We start from the raw sequence: 20,183 nt of genomic DNA, 5'->3' as shown, positions 1-20,183 counted from the left end.
AATATTTTGTCCAGCAATTTGTTCCCTTGCTCTTATTCCCTGGAATTCAGAATCTTTTAAACAGCTCTGCTAACTTTTTCCCCCCAGGTCCAAAGTATTTTAAACTTCCAATTTTTTCCCCTTTTACTCTGGACATTCTCAGTCCTCCAGGTCATGGTTGTCCCAAAAGCGCTTTTTCAAGAGGCAACTGGACTTTCTTTTGAAGACGTTTTGCTTCTCCTCCAAGAAGCTTCTTCAGCTCAAAGAATAACAAGGAAGTCCAGTTGCTTCTTGAAAAAAGCAACTTTGGGATTTCTCATGCCAAGCAATTCTCTTAAAAAGGGGCATAAATTTAACCTCCAAAAGGTTCTCACATTCTTTAAGCATCAGAAAGAATCTGGCTATACCTTTCCAGATTTAACATATTTTATTAAACGGCACAACCTTTCCTGAATTAGATTAGTTCATAAAACACATTGGTAACTCTTCCGGATGGATCCCAAGACTTCTGTTTGCAAGATCCTCATCTCTGCAGGATTGTCTAACTTTCCCACGTTTTAATCATTCCCCTAAACGTTTACAGCTTTGCTAGATAAAAATGTTCAGCTCTGTGTATTTTACTAGGCTGATTAAAGCGGATATATTAAATCTGCTGATTCATATGATTGTGTTTTTTTTTAAAAAAAGAGATTGAATGACAGCCCTTTAATCATCCTGGGAGTTTCCTTTAGCATTTATACTGAAAATCATGTATAATTTACACATCTACAATTTGAACAGGGATATTTGCTGGGATTTATTTGTTTGTTTTTTGCAGACCCACTAAACACCAAGTCAATTTTGCCTTCTGGATTTAGGTTTTTTTGGATGATCGTGTGGGGAAAACTGAAATGTGGCCAGTTCTCTTCCAAATGCCTTGAGATTTGGATCCTGCCACACAAGAGAACATTTCTGAGCATGTACAAAAATCACCAATTGATAGCTAGCTTCTGAAGGGCTGGGTTCAAATCTCTCTGCATTTATCTTTAAGCAATAGATTCTTGAGGTTGGCCAGCTAACAGGAAACCTCTCAACAATTTTTCTGGCATTTTGAATTTCTTGCTCAACCCAGGATCACATCTCTACCCCACCAAATCTTGAATGGAAAAACATCACTTCAAGGTCTGCACCATCGTATCTAAGAATGTAATCTGCAGTTTCGAGAAAGATTTCCTTTGCAGAAAACAAGCTTGCGGTCCCTGAGATATTTGTGTTTTATTTCTCCTTTCTCCCTTCAGTCAGTTGATTTCCTGGCTGCCTCTATGGTGGGTGTATCTGATTAAAAAAAAAAATCTAATAAAATCAGAACTTAACTATGCATGCAGATAGAGAAATTGTAATTTCACCTCTCACGTTTGCAAACGCGCTTAGCTTTTCAGAGACGAGAGACGGTTGGCTGTCTCTTTGGAGTTTATTGAAATTATGTTTCTGCCTTCACCTGGTGGGATAGGGTACCACAAATGATCCAGAAAAAGGAAACAATTGGGGAAAATTAACTCCTTCCGTGAAACGGTTGCCTTCTACAAGAATATTCAGCTCTGTAAGCAGCATTTTAAGAAACCCTGCTTAACCAGGGATGAAGCTAGGTTGGATGGAACGAAGTTTTCAGACATAGAAACAAATTTCCTGAACGTTAGGTTGCCTTTCTCCAACCCGATGCCTTTCAGTTGCGCTAGGTCTCATTTCTAGAATACTTAAAACTTTTCTATTTGGGAAAGTTGATGGCTAGGCTCTTCCTCAAATGGACGAGCCACGCAAGTCCACCATTTTGCTTCTAGGCAGACCTAGCTTCACTTGAGGAAAGCACTAAAAATAAGAATTATCTGCAGGTAACACAGGAGCGGAGGGCAGCCATTTTATTCATTGCTACAGCAGTTGGCAACAGAGGGCCCTTGGCGTCCCGGATGAAAGGATGCACAAACCATGGTTAGCAGGTGAAATATTAGCAAAGGGAGCTCTGCGCAGTATTTATTTAAAACACAGGTACAAAAGAGGGAAGCAAAACCATCAGAATAACAAGAGGTTGGAGGTCTTGTAGTCCAATCCCCTGCACAAGCAGGACACACACACACCCCCGCCGCACAGACCAGTCCAGGTTTTTGCACATCCTTGGCACACGCGTAACTCACACCTTAAATTCAAAGCAAGCATTTGTAGGTGGGCCGCGCGGCTGCTTTCCAGTTCAGCTACAGAAATGCTGGTTGGAGGTCTGCAGATCAAACAAGAGGCAAGCAAAGGCAGACTGTGTGATCCTAAGGCCAGAGAAGGCAGAGAAGGCTCCTGCCCACGTCTCATCTCAGTCCTAGGATTGTCTCTTCCGGCTGCTAGGGGAGAAAAAGATGGGGGACTCCTGATAACACACAACCACAACAAGGCGTAACTGCTGGTTACTCTGGTTTCCTCGTCATTTCTCAAGAGTCAACAACGGCTTGGAGGGCTCGCCTGACCCACAGCCCAAGAGAAAATGCTCCAGAGTTACATTCTTCCCATCCACAGCTGGGATTCAACCCTGCAGGACGCTTCCAAATTTTTGGGCTTTCTTAAGAAGTTGGCTCAACCCAGGTTGTTTAGTTTTGTCTTTGCTGTTTTGGGACACACACACACACACACACACCCCTAGCAGCCTAACCCCCGTGTAAGGTGGAGATGAAAACCACGTGGTCCTGATCTTGCAGTTGATATTCCAGGTTGCCCTGAAGGAAGGAAGGAAGAAAGCAAAGGAGGGTCAATGAAGGAAGACAAGCAGACAGAGCTGGAAGGCGGAGTGAAATACGCCATCAGTTTGGCATCCTTGCGCCGCCACAAGAGACCCGTCTAGCCGCCACTGAATTCTGCTTATTTATTTACTTATTTGCAAAATTTATTGGCCGCCCATTTTACCCAGGGTAACTCTTTCTATTGACCCTTATTTAATGCTGACCGATAAGTTGACCGTTGACCGAGTTCTTGTGTATCGCCTTAAACAATAAATCTTTCTGAACGACTACTCAACTTGTGTTCCTGATCCTTTGTGCCTGACAGTCAAGGGATAGTTTGGAAGGCGCCGAACTCCATTTTGCTCCTCCACAATCCGGGGAAAATGCCCCAAAGTGGCCAAGGAGGACTGGACATCCCAGTGGGCCTCGAGAGAGGGAAGGAGCCTGATGATTCATTTCAGTGTCCAGCAAGGAAAGGGAAGAGGCCCTCCAAAAACCTGACACCACAAAACCCCTTTGCCCTCCCTTTCTGCAGAAAATTAGACACCCTCCACATTACCAAAATGGGACATACCATCAGCTCCCAATCTGCATCATTAATAAGCACTAGGATTCCTGGGCGCCTACAAGGAAAAGAGAGAAGCTGTTAAAGAGAACAGGTTTTGGGTCTAGGAACATGCATGGCAGTGGCAGGATTTGTGGGGAGGACACTCAAACCGTTTCCTTCCTCCACGGCTTCCACCGCCGATTTATTTCCGCTTTCAAAAAAGATTTATTTTCCGTAACACGAATTAAATTCGGGTTTTTAGTTGTTCTGCCAGGCCTCAAAAATGTTGCCGTATGCCGGAACGACGACCCTTCCTGCTTTTAATCATCTTCAGGGGAGGAAAACCCCTACAATTTTCACCGCGTTTACTCTGCCCTCTTCTAACCAGCGACATATCCATCAAGGAGGTCCATCTCAATGGGTGAGCTGCCGAGTTTAGTCCCGGCCTACTTAAGGCTTCTTAATGGGCTGGGCTGGCCGCTTGCAAATCCGTTTGCAACAACTGAAGTTCGCCTCCGTTAAAAGGACTAAAGCATTTGGTTTGGTTTTTTTTTCCCCTGCGGGTTTTTGGATTCTCCCACCTTAAAGGTTTTTGGGGTGGTCTCGTGTTTTTTTGGGGGGGAAGATCCTTGAAGGCTAGTGCCCGAAGGCAGAGCGGCAGACGGCCTTGAGGCCAAGCAACCCCGATTAGCATCAAGGATAGGCTGCGGCTGATAGAGAGATACCCTTCCTAAAAAAAACGCTCTGAGGCAGCACGTCATCGGTGGCGTGGTACAATCCTGTTCACCTGTCATTTAAACCTGCCCTGCGGTCTGAGCGGGTTGGTGGTGGGAGGAAGCCGATGCGGTGAAAAAAAGGCTAAGTAGCATCTAAGATCCCACAGAAAGCCTGCCACCGTGGATGATCAACAGGAATCCCCTCTCGTATCTTCAGTTTCCTAGCCATTGTTTGTCCCAGGGTTCCGTGGGGAGGGAAGGAGCTGCCCTCCCACACACCGAATTTGGGGGGGAACTGAGGGACACGAATGCTAACCAGGCCGTCCTGGTCTCATGGCAGAGAGGAAATTGAGGAAGGGGTGGGAAGGAGGATTTCCGCAAAGGCTGCCTGAAGCGACCCCTCTGTTCTTCCAGGAGGCTAATGGCGGATAGCGGTGGCCCCACGCATGAAGACACCACCATCAGCTACGGGAGAACCACGCTCTCCCACGGACAGGGGCGGTGTGGTGTGGAGGATTAGGAAGGCAGGCCCAGCTCGGGGAGAGACAATTGCTCAGGACTGAACGCAGAAGAAGGGTGAAGCCCCCCAAGACCGGAGGGCGCTTGGCTGGGAACAGCCATTGAAGAAGAGCATATACACCGTACGGAAGCCACGGAATCGATACAGACAGACACTGGAGACGGGGGTTTAGTTCTGAAAGGGGAGTGAATGGCTCGGATTTAGCCGCGCTTCCTTCGCAAGCTGGGCCCGGCGAGAAGATTGCCTCTCGGCTGCCGTGTGAATCTCTGGTTAGTGTGCGTGCGTGCGTGCGTGCGTGTGTGTGTGTTGATACTCACACTGACTCTCCTTGCACAAATAATTCAGGCCTCTCTTTCAGCAGGTTCTCCTTGATCCACATCAGCAAATGTCGGAGGTTCCCTTAAAAATAATAATAAAAGAACGATTAAAAAAGACCTCACTGGGAGCCTATTACAAGGCCCAAGGTTGGCTTTTCTCCCCCCCCATCCTGTTCCTTAATTCAGGAAATCTTTCATTTCTCTGTTTAGGAAAAGTAGCACACACACACACACACACACACACACACACACACACCCTGCAGAGAGAAGCGTGGGGCAACCTCCCCCTTTCTTGTTTTAGCGTCAATTTAACCGACAACGGGGCCCCCCGAAAACCATTTTCTTTTCAGGAAGGGATGATAATATCGGCTCATTTCTTCCTGGGGAGATGAGAAGCGGGCTGGAGGCTGCAGTGGAAATTAATTGGTTAAAAGGATCTTTTTAAAAAGAAGACAGGCTGGTTAATCCTTCATGTGGGGTTTTCCCTCGCCCCGCAACCTTTCCCCAGCGTGTCCGCTCTTTGTCTTTTCCACAGGGCTTGGTTCTTAAAAGTCACTCAGCTGGACCACTCCGGTGTCTCTTAAGGACACTGCATCAACCCTCTGCGTAAAGTAGGTGTTAAGACTTAATGCCGTTAAAATAACAAACGTTTAGCCCCGGGACTCATATAATTCAGCCCACTCCATCTTCAAATTATCTCGAAATCCTACCGCCAACACACACACACATGCTGGCCGTCAGACACAGCCGTAATAATACTGGTCCTCTTACCGCAGCACGGGATGGAAGGAGAGTGATTAGGGTAAGTGTCCATTAACAATTATCTTTAGTAAGGCCACACCTAGAGTACTGCATGCGGTTTTGGTCACCACATTTATTTTTTTAAAAAAGAGGTTGAGATTCTAGAAAAAGTGCAGAGAAGAGCAACCAGGATGATGAGGGAACTGGGGGATAAAACATATAATGAACTGTTGCTGGAATTGGTCTGGTTAGTCTAGTGAAGAGAAGGACCAGGGGAGACAAGGTAGAAGGGTTGGACTAGAAGACCTCCCTTCCAACTCTGATATTCCTAGTTTGGAGTGGCAGCCAAAAAAGCCAATGCAATCCCAAGTTGCATTAACAGGGATACAATCAAGATCAAGGGAGGTACTAACACCACTCTATAAAGCCTTAGTAACACCACACCTAGAGTACTGTGTCCAGTTTTGGTCACCACACTATAAAAAGATGTTGAGTGCAGAGAAGAGCAACCAGGATGAGGGGACTGGAGGCTAAAACATACGAAGAACGGTTGCAGGAACTGGACCTTGCTAGTCTAGGGAAGAGAAGGACCAGGGGAGACAGGAGAGCATCTTCCAATATTTGCCCCAGAGAGGAGGAAGGGGTCAAGCTATTTTCCAAAGCACCTGAAGGCCAGACAAAGAACAATGGATGGAAACTGAACAAGGAGAGATTCAACCTGGAAATAAGGAGAAATTTTCTGACAGGGAAAACAATCAACCGATGGAACAGAAGTTGCCCTCGGAAATTGTGGGAGCTTCATCACTGGAAGCTTTCAAGAAGAGACTGGACTGCCACCTGTCAGAAATGGTGCAGGGTCTCCTGCTTGGAAGGGGGGTTGGACTAGATGACCCACAAGAGTCATCCAACTCTGTTACTCTATATCTTCTTGATTTTATTCACCTAGGGTTCCCTCCCCTCCAATCATCAGCAAAAGGTGCTTCTTCTTTGGAATGTGTTTTAGAAGAGAGTCCAGAGATTGAGGTGATCTACTCATTTTGTAAAGAGATAAATCCTTTCCCCCCCAGAGTAAAATGTAATCACTGTGCCACTTCCACGCCCAGATTCAATTTCTAACCGTGATGCCTTTGAAGGGTTCGGGCGACGTAAACTTGTGAGGGCCCTGTCTTTACAGGGATGAGCGAAGGACTGGAGGAAGAGGGGCTTCCCCCACCCGCCCACCCCCTCATGCAGGGAGGGCAGGAAGAGCCATTGAGAAGTCAAACCTAGAACAGTTGGCGGAGCGGAAAGGAAGCAGTGGTCAGCCGAAGGATGGGAGGATGTGCTCGGTGGGTTTGCTCTGCTGCCTTTGGAACCGTTCTCAGGACTTTGGGACCATCACTGAGGACCCAGGTGGTTGGAGGGCAAGAGGTTGACTCTGTCCACCACTTGGGGAGGGCTGTCTATTATATCTCTCTAGCATCTATCTATTATCTATCAATCAATCAATCATCTATCTCTCATCCATCTATCAGCTATTTATCTATCATCTCTCTATCATTTCTTATCCATCTATCACCTATTTATCTATCATCTATCATCCATCCATCTTTTTATCTATCATCTATCAATCAATCAATCATCTATCTCTCATCCATCCATCCATCATCTATTTATCTATCATCTATCAATCAATCATCTATCATCCATCTATCTTCTATCATCTATTTATCTATCATCTATCATTTCTCATCCAACTATCTATCATCTATTTATCATTTATCATCTATCTATCTATCTATCTATCTATCTATCATCCATCCATCTATCCATCCTATATTTATCTAAGGGCTGTGATGGTACAATGGTTAGAATGCAGCATCGCAGGCTAATTCTGCCCAGAGCCAAGCGTTCAATCCTGATCTGTTCAAGGTTGACTCAGCCTTCCATCCTTCCGAGGTGGGTCAAATGAGGAGCCAGATTGTTGGGGGGAAAGAGGCTGACTCTTAAGACTCTTAAACCGCTTAGAGAGAGGGCTGGAAAGCACTGGGAAGCGGTATAGAAGTCGAAGGGCTATTGCTGCTATCATCCTGTTCCAAAACAACCTCTTTCGTAGGACAAGGAGGCCCACTTTTTTCTCCTCTGGTTGGGGCATCTAGCAAGATCTCACCGGCCAGACAAAGTCGCAAAGGGCTAGCCCAGGTTGTGCGCCCGGTATCCCAGGAATGGGACTGTCCTGGGTCACACCCCATACAGGTAGTCCTTGCTTTACAGGAGGTCATGGAGCAACCGTTCGAACTTACAACGGCACTGAGAAAAGTTTTTCACAGTTACAACCTTTCCAACGTCCCCACGATCATGTGATCAAAACGCTTGGCAACGTTTACGACCGTTGCACTGTCCCGATGTGTGTGTGTGTCACGCGATCCCCTTTGGCGACCAAAGTCAATGGGGAAGCCAGATTCACTTAACAACCGTGTGGCTAGCTTACCAGCTGTGGCGATTCACCTAAAAACGACGGGCAAAAAAAGTCCAGAAAATGGAGCAACCTCCCCTTTATGTCTCGCTTAACAACAGAAATGTTGGGGTCAATTGCGGGCGCAGGTCAAGAACGACTTGCATCTCACCTTGTCCACAAGGCCCTGGGCAGAAGGCTGGGGCCAGGGCACCTTATTGGGAAAAAGAAAAAGGAGGAGGAGAGGAGGAGGGAGGAGGAGGAGAGGAAGAGGAGGAGGAAGAAGGAGGAGGGGAAGAAGAGGGAGGAGGAGGAGGGAAGAGGAGGAGAAGGAGGAAGAAGAAGAGGAGGAGGAGGAGGAAGGAGAAGGAGAAGGAGGGGAGGAGGAAGGAGGAGGAAGGAGGAGAGGGAGGAGGAGGAGGAGGAGAAGGAGGAGGAGGAGGAGAAGAAAGAGGAGGAGGAAAAGGAGAGGAGGAGGAGGAGGAGAAGGAAGGAGGAGGAAGAAGAAGGAAGGAAGGAGAAGGAGGAAGAAAGAGAAGAGAAGGGGAAGGAGGAGGAGGAAAAGGAGGAGGGAGGAGGAAGAAGAAGAGGAGGAGGAAGGAGAAGAAAGAAGGAAGGAGAAGGGGGAAGGAGGAGGAGGAGAAGAAGAGGAGAAGAAGAGGATGAAGAAGAGGAAGAGGAGGGAAAGGAGAAGGAGGAGAAGAAAAGGAGGAGGAAGAAGAGGAGGAGGAGAAGGAGGAGGAGAAGAGAAGGAGGAGAAGGAAGGAGAAAAAAGGAAGGAGGAGGAGGAGGAGGAAGGAAAAGAAAGAGGAGGACATGTATCGCCAAGCTGGTCAGCCGGCCATTGGGAGGGGCTGTCAACGCTTCCCTCCACTCTTGAATGGGCTGCTCAGACGCTTTCCCTGGGGGTGGGGTGGGGTGGGGCCCCTGGAGCCCTCCCCTAGGCCTTCCACCCCCACCCCCAGGAGAAGATCATTTGTCAAAGTGACCACAGCCAAGCTTCAATTTGCTGAGGTCACTACCTCCGACCAATTGTCATCCCGTCGCCATGACAAAGCGCCCCCCCGCCCTCCACCCATTCTCCCTGAACGCTGTAGCTCCTCTTTGGATTGATAGATGACTTATTCTTCAGGTTTAAAAAGTAATAATGGGGGGCGGGGGGGAGGAGACCCACTCGGTCTGGGAGAAGCCAAATGTGGCATGGCTGGATGAAGAGGAGGGCAGAAGGACAGGCTCAGGGAAGGTCAGAAGCTGAAACGAGGTAGCCCTGGGATGGTCTTTCTCATTTGTATCCCCCGCCGCCACCCCCGCCTCCAGAAACCTTAAATACATCATGCAGGGCTGGGGGAGGCCGTAGGCAGTGGGAAGAACCCACCCTAAGTGTCCTTTGATAGTGAGCTGGTCAGCATATAAATTTAACAAATAAAACTTTGAAGAAAATCAGATTTGTTTTCTTAAGTTTTCGCGGGTATTTATATGCGTGGTATTCAGCTTTGTTCGGGTATTTTCCCACGTCATTGTAGTTGTGCTTTTAAAGTTGTAGCAGAATCTCATCTGCCATCATCAGGCTTCTGTATAGTGTCAGACGTTGCTACAACTTTAAAAGCACAACTATAATGACGTGGGAAAATACCCGAACAAAGCTGAATACCATACAAAATCAGATTTGTTTCAACTCTGAATTAAGGCTGCCAGGCCCCTCTTCCTTAGGGGATCTCGGCGTAAATAAAATAACATCCATGTGAGCCGGAGGAGGAGGAGGAGGAGGAGGAGGAGGGGAGGAGGAAAGAAGAAAGAGAAGAGGAAGAGGAGGAGAAAAGAAGAAGAGGAGTAAGAGAGGGGGAGGAGGAGAGAAGAGAAGGAGGAGGAGGAGGAGGAAGAAAGGGAGGAGGAAAAGAAGAAGAGAAGAGGGGTGGAGGAAGAAAGAGGAGGAAGAAAGAGAAGGAGGAAGGGAGATCAAAGAAGAAGAAGGAGGGGGGAGAGGATCAAAGAATCAAGAAGAAAGGAGGGAAGAGGGAGGAGAAGGAAGGAGGAAGAAAGGAGGGGGAAAGAAGGAAAAGAAAGAGAAGGAGAGAAGGAAGAGGAGGATCAAAGAAGAAGAGAAGAGGGGTGGAGGAAGAAAGAAGAAGAGGAAGAGGAGGAGGAGGAGGAGAGGAGAAAGGGGAAGAAAAGGAGGAGAGCCCAGGAGGATGTTTCATCTTCCTTGAGTACGCATCAAGAGGGACGAAGGAGAGCAAGAGAGCCGTCCAGCCAGTCTCAGCTGCCGCCTGATCTGGATTCAAATTCTCTCCAGGGAATGAAGCGAAATTTCGCTCCCTCGGCAAGCCAGCCAAGATGCCAAGTTGGGCATCTGTTACGTTTGTCAAGATAGGCGAGCTATGGAAATTAAGAGGCAGCCCCCTGAGACCGGGGTTGTGTCCCTCCTTCCCTCCTGCGCTTACTCTCCCCCACGCTGGAAGCCTCAAGGGGGTCTCCGAGGCTCAGCCACGGCAGCTCCGCCAAATTCAAGTCAGGGAAACGGCTCTGCATCCACGGAGGTCTGGGAACCAAGGCCGACACTGTGAACTTTGATGGCTGGTCCTCTCAAACTTCTATTCCCCCGTGCCGTAAAATGGGAATAAGGAATCTGGGATTGTTCTAAGGAAGACATCCAAGCCCCCTCCCCACCTTTCAATCGTGAAAAAGAAAAAATCCAACAAAATGAGTGGCATCCATGCAAAAGAACCAGGACTCCTTGATGCTCTTCTGAGTGTGGTTGTTTCCTTGCAGATGGTTCACACTGGCGCTGATGATGTTCTCTAGGTGGGTCATGAAACGTCTGCAAGAAAGCCACGCAGCTAAGAGAGCACCAAGGACCCCACAGTCCTCCTCCTCCTTTATTCCCTTTCCTTCCTTCCTTTTCTTCCTTCCTCCTCCCCACAAACATCTAGCACTGACGATGTTCTGTAGGTGGGTCATGAAACGTCTGCAAGAAAGCCACGCAGCTAAGAGAACACCAAGGACCCCTCAGTCCTCCTCCTTCCTTCCTTCTTTGCTTCCTCTTCCTCCTCCTTTCCCTCCCCAAAACCCCACTCCCTTCTAGCATGAATGATGTTCCCTAGTTGGGTTGTGAAACGTCTGCAAGAAAACCACCAAGCTCAGAGAGCATCGAGGACCCCTCCTCTTCCTCTTCCCCCTCCCCTCCCCAAACCCTTTGAGCAAAATGAGGGACAGTTCAACCCTGAGCTACCAACATTCTCTTCTATCAGAAACAGGGATGCTTTGGCTGGAGGAAGAAAAGTCTGCAATCAAGCCAATTTAATCCAGGTTGATAAAAACTTCTGAATCATTTCATTCAAGAAATCTGAGGGGGTTCAGCGAATTAAAAAAAATACTCGATGCTTTTGCATGCATGAATTTAAAAATATCTATCTATCTATCTATCTATCTATCTATCTATCTATCTATCTATCTATCTATCTATCTATGGTATCTATCTATGGTATCTATCTATCTATGGTATCTATCTATCTATCTATCATCATCTATTTAGCTACAGCTATCGTCTGTCTGTCTGTCTGTCTGTCTATCCATCCATCCATCCATCTAGCCATCTGTCTGTCTACAGTATCTATCTATCTATCTATCTATCTATCTATCTATCTATCTATCTATCTATCTATCTATCTATCTATCATCTATTTAGCTAAAGCTATCGTCTGTCTGTCTGTCTGTCTGTCTGTCTGTCTATCCATCCATCCATCTAGCCATCTGTCTGTCTACAGTATCTATCTATCTATCTATCTATCTATCTATCTATCTATCTATCTATCATCTATCTATCTATCTATCATCTATCTATCTATCTATCTATCTATCTATCTATCTATCTATCATCATCTATTTAGCTAAAGCTATCGTCTGTCTGTCTGTCTATCCATCCATCCATCTAGCCATCTGTCTGTCTACAGTATCTATCTATCTATCTATCTATCTATCTATCTATCTATCTATCTATCTATCTATCTATCTATCATCTATCTATCTATCTATCATCTATCTATCTATCTATCTATCTATCTATCATCATCTATTTAGCTAAAGCTATCGTCTGTCTGTCTGTCTATCCATCCATCCATCTAGCCATCTGTCTGTCTACAGTATCTATCTATCTATCTATCTATCTATCTATCTATCTATCTATCTATCATCTATCTATCTATCTATCTATCTATCTATCTATCTATCTATCTATCTATCATCTATTTAGCTATCGTTTGTTTGTCTGTCTGTCTGTCTGTCTGTCTGTCTGTCTGTCTGTCTATCTATCAATCCATCCATCCATCCATCCATCCATCCATCCATCCATCCATCTATCTGTCTGTCTGTCTGTCTGTCAGTCCATCCATCCATCCATCTTTTGGCCTTGTCTTTAAAGAGAGTTCTTTCCCCGACAGAGTCACAAATGCAGAAATGTCTCTCCTTGCTTCAGAGATCTAGCGGCGATGAGCGCTCTGAAATAAGATTGAGGATGATTAATCTAAGAGAGCAGCCGGTCAGTTCCAAACCCAATGTAGTCCACATTAAAGTCTCTCTTGATTTCTCACAACTGTGGAGTGGAGCGGGGGGGGAGGATTTTGTGCTGTTCGGGGAGAAGCCCCTCCACAAAGCAAATTCCGCCTCACCCCAGCTTTGCAAGGGGTCAAATTTAAACTCTGACCATCCCAGAAGTTTCTACCCCTCTCTCTTGCACACACACACACACACCCCTCCCCTCTGCCGTGATCTTCAAGAAAAGACAAACGGCCGGCCTTTAAAGGCAAATAGCTCCATTCTCAAACTATTACCCCCCCCCCCCAAAAGTAAAATAATAATAAATAAAAAAAGATCAGGACAATGTCAACCCAGCTTCTCAAGCAGTCATCTGAAAGGGGAGAGAAAGGCGAGGGAGAGGACTGGCGAAGGAGGGGAAGGGAGGGGGGAGGGAAGAGAGAGAGAGAGAGAAAGGGGAAGGGAGATTTACAAATGAAAGGAATCAAGAATGGAGCAGTTTGTGGGATAAAGTTGGAGGGATAAAGCAGCAGGGCCCTTACAGATGTGCGAGGGGGGGCCCAGGGGCGGCCCATTGTTTAATTAAGCAGAAAGTAGCTCTTTTCAAAAGCAATTTTGCACAGGACACACACACACACACACACACACCCTCTTCTGCAAACACAGCTCCTCGGAGAAAGGAACAGCTGGCAGTGTGAACTGTGCAAACCAAAAAGCTGTGTAGTTTAAAGGTCTGCAGAACCACCGCTCTCCCTCCCCGCACTTTCAACTTTTCAGGGGGGGTGTCACCCCTCCAAAGGGGTGCAGATTGGGGAGGGGGGTTAAGGAAGGTGCGGGGAGGGGGGGAATTTTAATAGTGGGTCCCTTCCTTCTGCCTTGCGTTCTCCAGGAAACAGGGCTGTGAATCTGTTCCTTCTTCCTCGGCTGGAGAGGAGAATCTCTAATAGGAACTTCCCAAGTTTGGTTTTGTTTTTAATCCCCCTCTGCCGCTCCCCCCCCCCCCCACTTCTCTTTTCCTGCTCCCTTCTCTATGCAGGACACCCTGTCCTGAGCTGCCTCTTTCATTCGATACACCTTGCTGCTTGGGCAACTCCGGGCGGGCCCAGCTCAGGAGATCTGGAAAAGGCCTGGATTTTTTTTAAAAAAATAACAACAACAAACTGGATAAAAACCAGGATAACGAATGGCACACGTGGTCTCTTTCTCCGCCAGCTATACGATACTTTACTGCCGCAAACCATGGTTTGCAACCCCACAGTCCAGAAAACTCCCCTTGCATGTTAACGGAAGGTGAAGGAGGAAGGGTGTCGTTCAGCCTGAGAAAGCTGGAAGGTCCTGAATTCCTCCAGCGCTCTTGACCAGAAAACAGTCTAAACTAAAATCGGCTTCATATTTTGGTCAGAATTCAAGCCAGCCTAGAATGAATTCTCTAAACATGATGAGAAGCAACCGGAAAATCTTTTTTTAGGTAAGCTTTTACTACATCCCTGAAGGTTCCTCAGTGGAAAAAAAGGATTCTCCCAGCAACTTCAAAATAATCTTCAGTTCAATCAATCAATCAATTAGAACAGAGTTGGAAGGGACCCTGTAGGTCATCTAGTCTGGGATTATCAGAGAAAGGTTTCTACAGCATCTCAAGAACCCTCTGGGCATCTTAGAATCGGATTATTTTTTAAAAAAAAAAAATCATTTCACTTTGTGAAGGATTTGTCATTATGAACATGAGGATGGTAAAAGGTAAAAGGTTCCCCTCGCACATACATGCTAGTCATTTCCGGTGCTCATCTCCATGACAAAGCCAAAAAAGAGCCAGCGCTGTCCGAAGACGTCTTCGTGGCGCACGGAACGCTGTTCCCTTCCCACCAAAGGTGGTCCCTATTTTTTGTACTTGCATTTTTGACATGCTTTCGAACGGCTAGGTTGGCAGAAGCTGGGACCAGGAATGGGAGCTCGCTCCGTGACGCGGCGCTGGGGGGGGGTGTCGAACCGCCGAACTGCTGACCTTTCTGATCGACAAGCTCAGCGTTCTGAAATTGTCTGTGTGGTTTCTAAAGATGGCTTTTCGTTCTGCTTTTCCAAGTGCTGGCATAAGTTTATTGTGTTAAGGCTGCTGAGGGAGGTTGTTATTTAAATAAATAAGCATCTGCAAGGACTTGTTATCAGTCAGTCAATACTCACAAGGTTCAGACTGGCCGGGCAAATTCACCTGATGTTTTCTTACCCCATCAAACAGGAGTTCTGCTCCACCTCTGAAATTCAAAGGGGTGGGGTGAGAGGGGTGGGAGAGAAACGTAATTGTACAAGGAAGCATTTGGGAAGCATTAACGTTTTAAAGCTAAAAATCCAGGAGGAACTTCCACATAGACAGCCTCCTCCTGGAAACTGAGTTCGGCCATCCTTTGGTTCTTTCCTTGACCCTTTTGTTAATGGCTCCCATTTTCTCTATTCTGCGTTTAAACAGTTTGCTTGGGAGTCTCAGAAAGCCTAGGGCCTGGCTCAGCCTCAGTTTTGGGGCTCAGCTGTCAAAAATACCCCATTTCACATAGACAAGGATAGTGGCCAGGTTTTAAGATATTGTTGGCCCTATTTAAAATGTATTCCTTGAGCCAAGATTAACAGGAAGCAGGCATCACCCAAACCACAAAAGCACCACTACACAATAAGTTTCAAAGATGTCATTTCTTTTTCATTTCCCTGCTTCTTAAGCAGGGGGTTGGGCTAGATGACCTCCAAGGTCCCTACCCAACTCTGTTCTTCTTTACGCTCAAGCTTTTAGCTTCAACGTTTGCAAAAGACCCAGCTAAGGAATATGAAAACTTCAAAAGTGGAATAGTCTCAGTATCGTTAAACCCAGGGATGTGAAGGAAGAGTTTTGGCTGTACTTTTTTCTGAGAACACAACACTTCCTTTGTAAGGCTATGATTTCTGGGTAGTTGCGCTCCTCAAAGAAAGCTGTTGGTCTTGTCCAATTCCCCCCCCCCCCGCCCTCCAAATTGTTATCTGAAAACTGAAAATAGCAATTATCAAACATTAAGACAAACCTAGAGATTAATGCCGAATGGCAGCTCGAGCAGTGGCTGCTTGCTTGCCGTGAAAACAAGCTCACACTTTGTGCGTTCCCACAAACAGTGAGATGGCAGATAAGGTCTTTTCTGTAACATGCTAGCGGGGAGAAACTCAGCTGCAACGCTCACACATAGAGAGGCCATTTAGGCTTTTCCAGGAAAGGAAGGGAGCGGGGCGAGAGTGACTACACACAGGCCATTCTGGAGAGTAAGAAGAGTATCAGTGTCTCCAGGAGGAAGATGCAGGTGGGTTTATCTCAAAAGGAAGCCCTCTGTCTTTCCTACCCATCCTATGAGACTTATGGCCTAAGGCATCTAAGCCCTGATCTAGGGACTGGCACCCATCCGCGGGATGCCAGCAACAGGTCCGCTCAAACAAGGACTGGTACCCATCCGCGGGATGCAGGCAGGATGCAAAACCTCACCCCCTCCGGTCCACGGAAAAACCTTTCTCCATGGAACCGATCCCTGGTGCCCAAAAGGTTGCATAAACCTGGGCTTTATATGAGATGAACATAGAAATGTCGGATTTCAACTCACACCAGACCTAGCTTGACCTACAGGCGGGGATGATGGGACGTGCAGTTCCACAGTCCCTGGAGGACAGGTTTTACAAAAGGGGAATCTGATTAACCCTATTTTATGACATTATTTTATAATGCTGAGAAGGTTAAACTCTTATCCAGAATTGCTTAAAAAACCAACACATTCCACATTCATAAATGTGAAAAGTTCTATCTATCTATCTATCTATCTATCTATCTATCTATCTATCTATCATCTATCTATCTATCTATCTATCTATCTATCTATCTATCTATCTATCTATCTATCTATATTTCAAACACACCTCTTTATACAGTAACAGTTTAAGACGTGCACAGCCCATATTTAATTAATTCTGTACAGTAGAAGCAACAGAAGCAGTACTGGCCAACTGGGTGATTTAGAAAGAGCATGAATAAGAGCGATAGTACCAAAGGGCTAATCTTGATATATACTGGTCTGCTTTATAAGGGATAATTCTCTATTCTGTGAAAGTCAACAGAGAGTCTGAAGGTCTAAATCTTTTAAATTATGTGTTCTTCTTTAAATGCCTATAATACTTTCTTATCGCTGTACATATCTGTTTCAAATACATTAAAATACATGTTGAATTTTGGGGCTTTTTGATATAAATTGCTGTTATTCTGAGGAAAGCACTGCATCTCACAAAAACTCTTAGTCAAAAATGTTCAATTCAATTCATTTGCAGTTTAACATAGTGCCCCTTTCTCTATTTAATATGAAGATATTCCACTCCCACTATCTTCATAGTGGAAAGACTAAAATACTAAATACTAAAAGCAAATTCTTAAGCCTAGGTTTTTGTTTTTTTTAAGTATATCTATAGCTCAGAGAAAGGAACTTTTAGTGTGGGTCAACTATATATTACTGGTAATATGTACTATGGTGTCTATCTATTATTATATGAAAACTTTTGAATCTTAAAAGCCACATATAAAGGAACCAATGTGGAGAATAATGAGAAAACATCACTCTCTGCACATTCATATTTATTCTTTATGGCTACTTCAAACGTCCTGCTACTCTTTTAAAGAACCCTGAATTCTGGAGGCATGGACTAACTCTCAAGACAGAAAGTAAATAAATACATATGACGGTCCGTGTTTTTTTAACAGTTTATCAAATTCTCCAAGACGTTCCACTGTAGCCAAAAATTCTTATCTTATCAAACCTTCCAAAAAGATCTTAGAAAAACCTGACATTTCCAACCCAAAGACATGAAAACATATGCCATTTGGATCTGTTAACCTTGCCCTTACTTTTTTTTTTTAAATGGCACTTTATACATTATTATATACAAAGTCTCTTTCCAGACTCTGGTTAGATCCAAATTTAAATCTAAAGGCAAATTAAACTCTCTCAGTCATTCTACTTGGGTGGGTGGGTGGGGGGTTTGTCCATTTCCCCCATTGCCTTTAAAGTTTTATAGCTGGAAGAGAAACACACAATCAGGAGGCTTGCGAGTTCGATCCTAGGTAGAGGCTAATATTTGGAATACACTCTCCTGCTCGAGCAGGGGGTTGGACTAGATGACCTCTCCAAGGTCCCTTCCAACTATGTTATTCTATGTGTCTATGACTTCCCACTCAGGCCTCCTTGGTTTCTAAAATGGCGAGCATGAAAACTATAAAATGGCTTGCAATGGAAGGGCAGTGGGTGTTTTACTTTTGTTTTGTTTTTATTTTGCCTAGATGGGACCCAGGCAGAATAACCTTCATATCACAACTCCTTCCTCCCCCTTCCTCCCATATCCTATTTGCTCCCCCCAAGAAAGAAAGGAAGTCAATACACTATCCCCTTACCCCTTTGGGCTGGACCACCCACCCACCCACAAACAGGGCCTCTTTCTGATATTCTCAGGACTTTAAGGTGGGATCCACTAAAGATGCTTTAAATATGAGGGGGAGGCAGGAACCCACCCAGGAATATATTATTTATTTAATGCACTATATTTCTATGCCACCCTATAAGGTGGCATCATCATCATTTATTATTATTATTATTATTATTATTATTATTATTATTATTATTATTATTATTATTATTATTATTAATTATCGTTTTATCGTTGTTGTAACTTTATCGTTTTTTTGCAGGTGGGGGCAATCCACCCTCAATGAAAACGTTAGCCAGGCGACCAGCCTTGCCAACGCCTGTTGAGTTCTGGCTTGGCCTGGCTGGGAAGGATGGGAGTTGTAATCCAAGACAGTCAAGAGGCCCTAGAAGAAGCCACATAGGGGGAGACATTAAAAGGGGGTGTTTTATTTCAGGGGGTCCCCCAGTCCACCACCCCTTTCCTGGGAAGGGTTCAGCTACCCCCCAACCTCACCCCCGCCCCTTTCCCAAGCCCCTCCCTCGCCCTCCAAGCCCCCCACTGCCCAAGCCCCCATCCTCAATCCCACGAGTGACCCCCAAAAAAAATGCCGCCTCCCCCCGTTGTTTTCTCCCACCCTCCAAGCCCGGGGCTTCCCTCACCCGAACTCCAGCTGGACAGACAAGGGCGCCGCCATCTTGCCTCAGGGAGCCACGCTGCCCACACCGGAAGCGTCGCTCCGCATCCGGGTTAGGCCGCGGTTGCCTGGCAACGCGGGCGAAGACGCGTGTGGGGGGGGAAACCATGGAGAGGCCAAGGCGGCACTCAGTCTCTATGATCGCCTCTTTTCTCTCTCTTTCTCCCCCCTCCCCCCCTTTCCCGCCCTTGGAGAAGTGATGGATTACAGCTCCCATGATACTGGGCAGACTGTGGGTGGATGATGGGGTTGTAGTCCAGCGCTTCTGGAAGGGAGAGTTTTAAGTCGGCAAAGGGTCTCCCCCACCTTTGCAAGTGATTAATGGGAAAAGGAGCAATTCATAATAACCCTGATGGTGTTAAACTGGGACAGACAATACACATTTATTTGATAAATGTGGATAAACAATGAAAAATGCAGCACGCACCTTGATATATGTGGATTAAACTGATCTCCTGGTGTAATTTCTGTACAGCTACGGCTCGTGGCTCATTCTCACTAAAAACCCAAGAAAGAGAAGGGAAAAGAGAAGGAAGAGAGGAAAGGAAAAAGAAAAGTGAACAAAGGAAGGAAGGAAGGAAGGAAGGAAGGAAGGAAGAGGAAGGGAAGGAAAGGGAAAGAAAAGAGAAGGAAGGGTAAGGGAAGGAAAAAGAAAAGTGAACGAATGAAGGAAGGAAGAGGAAGGGAAGGAAAGGGAAAGAAGAGGAAGGGAAGGGAAGGAAAAGAAAAAGCGAAGGAAGGGGAAGGGAAGGAAAAAGAAAAGTGAACAAATGAAGGAAGGAAGAGGAAGGAAAGGGAAAGAAAAAAGTGAAGAAAGGGGAAGGGAAGGAAAAAGAAAAGTGAAGGAAGGAAGGAAAGAAGAGGAAGGGAATGGAATGGAATGGAAGAAAAATGAAAAGTGAACGAATGAATCAATGAAGGGAGGAAGGGGAAGGAAAGGAAAGGAAAAAATGAATGAATGAGTGAGTGAATGAATGAATGAATAATGGAAGGAGGAAGGGAGGGAGGGGAAGGAAAGGAAAGGAAGAAGAAAACGGAGAAGGAAAGGAAAGGAAGAAGAAAGGAGAGGGAAGGGAGGAAAAAGGGGAAAAGAATGGAAGAAAGAGAAGCAAGGAAAAGGGAAGGAAGGGAGAAGTCCAGAGAGTTTACAAGGGAGCCCCCTCAGAAAAGGCCCAATTAATTTCCAATCAAGCTTCCACCCACAGCTGCCAGGGCCCTTCACCCCGACAAGCCAGCCCGCCATGGGGCAGGGGCGGAGGCCTCCAGAGCCCATGCAGGAGCAGCCATGACAATGGGGGCTTCCTGGCCCCGGGGCGGGAGGGGGTGGGGTGAAGAGGGGGGGAGCTTTGTTTGCTTTTGCCAGCCTCTGGGATCTGCACTCCCTTCTGCAACTCAGAACAAGAGGGGTGGGAGGAGAACCAGCCCAGCCACTGACGCTGCCCCCCCCCCCGCCCCCCAGGAGAAAGGTCAGAGGGAGTGAAGCTTTCTTCTCCCCATTCATGTGGAAATGGGGTGTCGCGCA

The 20,183-nt window shown here is 46.2% G+C and overlaps 2 protein-coding genes across 2 annotated transcripts in view; one reads left to right on the top strand and one right to left on the bottom strand.

Annotated features, from left to right (window-relative positions):
• The window catches only part of TRUB2 (TruB pseudouridine synthase family member 2), a 316,494-nt gene that overhangs the window by 235,465 nt on the left and 60,846 nt on the right, over nt 1-20,183 (top strand). The gene's annotated exons all lie outside the window — the stretch shown is intronic.
• URM1 (ubiquitin related modifier 1) lies at nt 1,946-18,688 on the bottom strand. Its single transcript, XM_026689534.2, has 5 exons — nt 18,627-18,688; nt 14,698-14,768; nt 4,815-4,896; nt 3,289-3,337; nt 1,946-2,711 (listed from the first exon to the last, which is right to left on the bottom strand). Exons 1-5 carry the CDS (start codon nt 18,659-18,661, stop codon nt 2,643-2,645), a joined length of 306 nt encoding a protein of 101 aa, XP_026545319.1. The 5' UTR covers nt 18,662-18,688; the 3' UTR covers nt 1,946-2,642.

The sequence above is a fragment of the Notechis scutatus genome, chromosome 15, assembly GCF_049901735.1.
Source record: "Notechis scutatus isolate UNSWTSFEM ecotype Mainland chromosome 15, rNotScu1.2, whole genome shotgun sequence".
Lineage (NCBI taxonomy): Eukaryota > Metazoa > Chordata > Lepidosauria > Squamata > Elapidae > Notechis > Notechis scutatus.
This window is presented reverse-complemented; position numbering and strand designations above follow the sequence as displayed.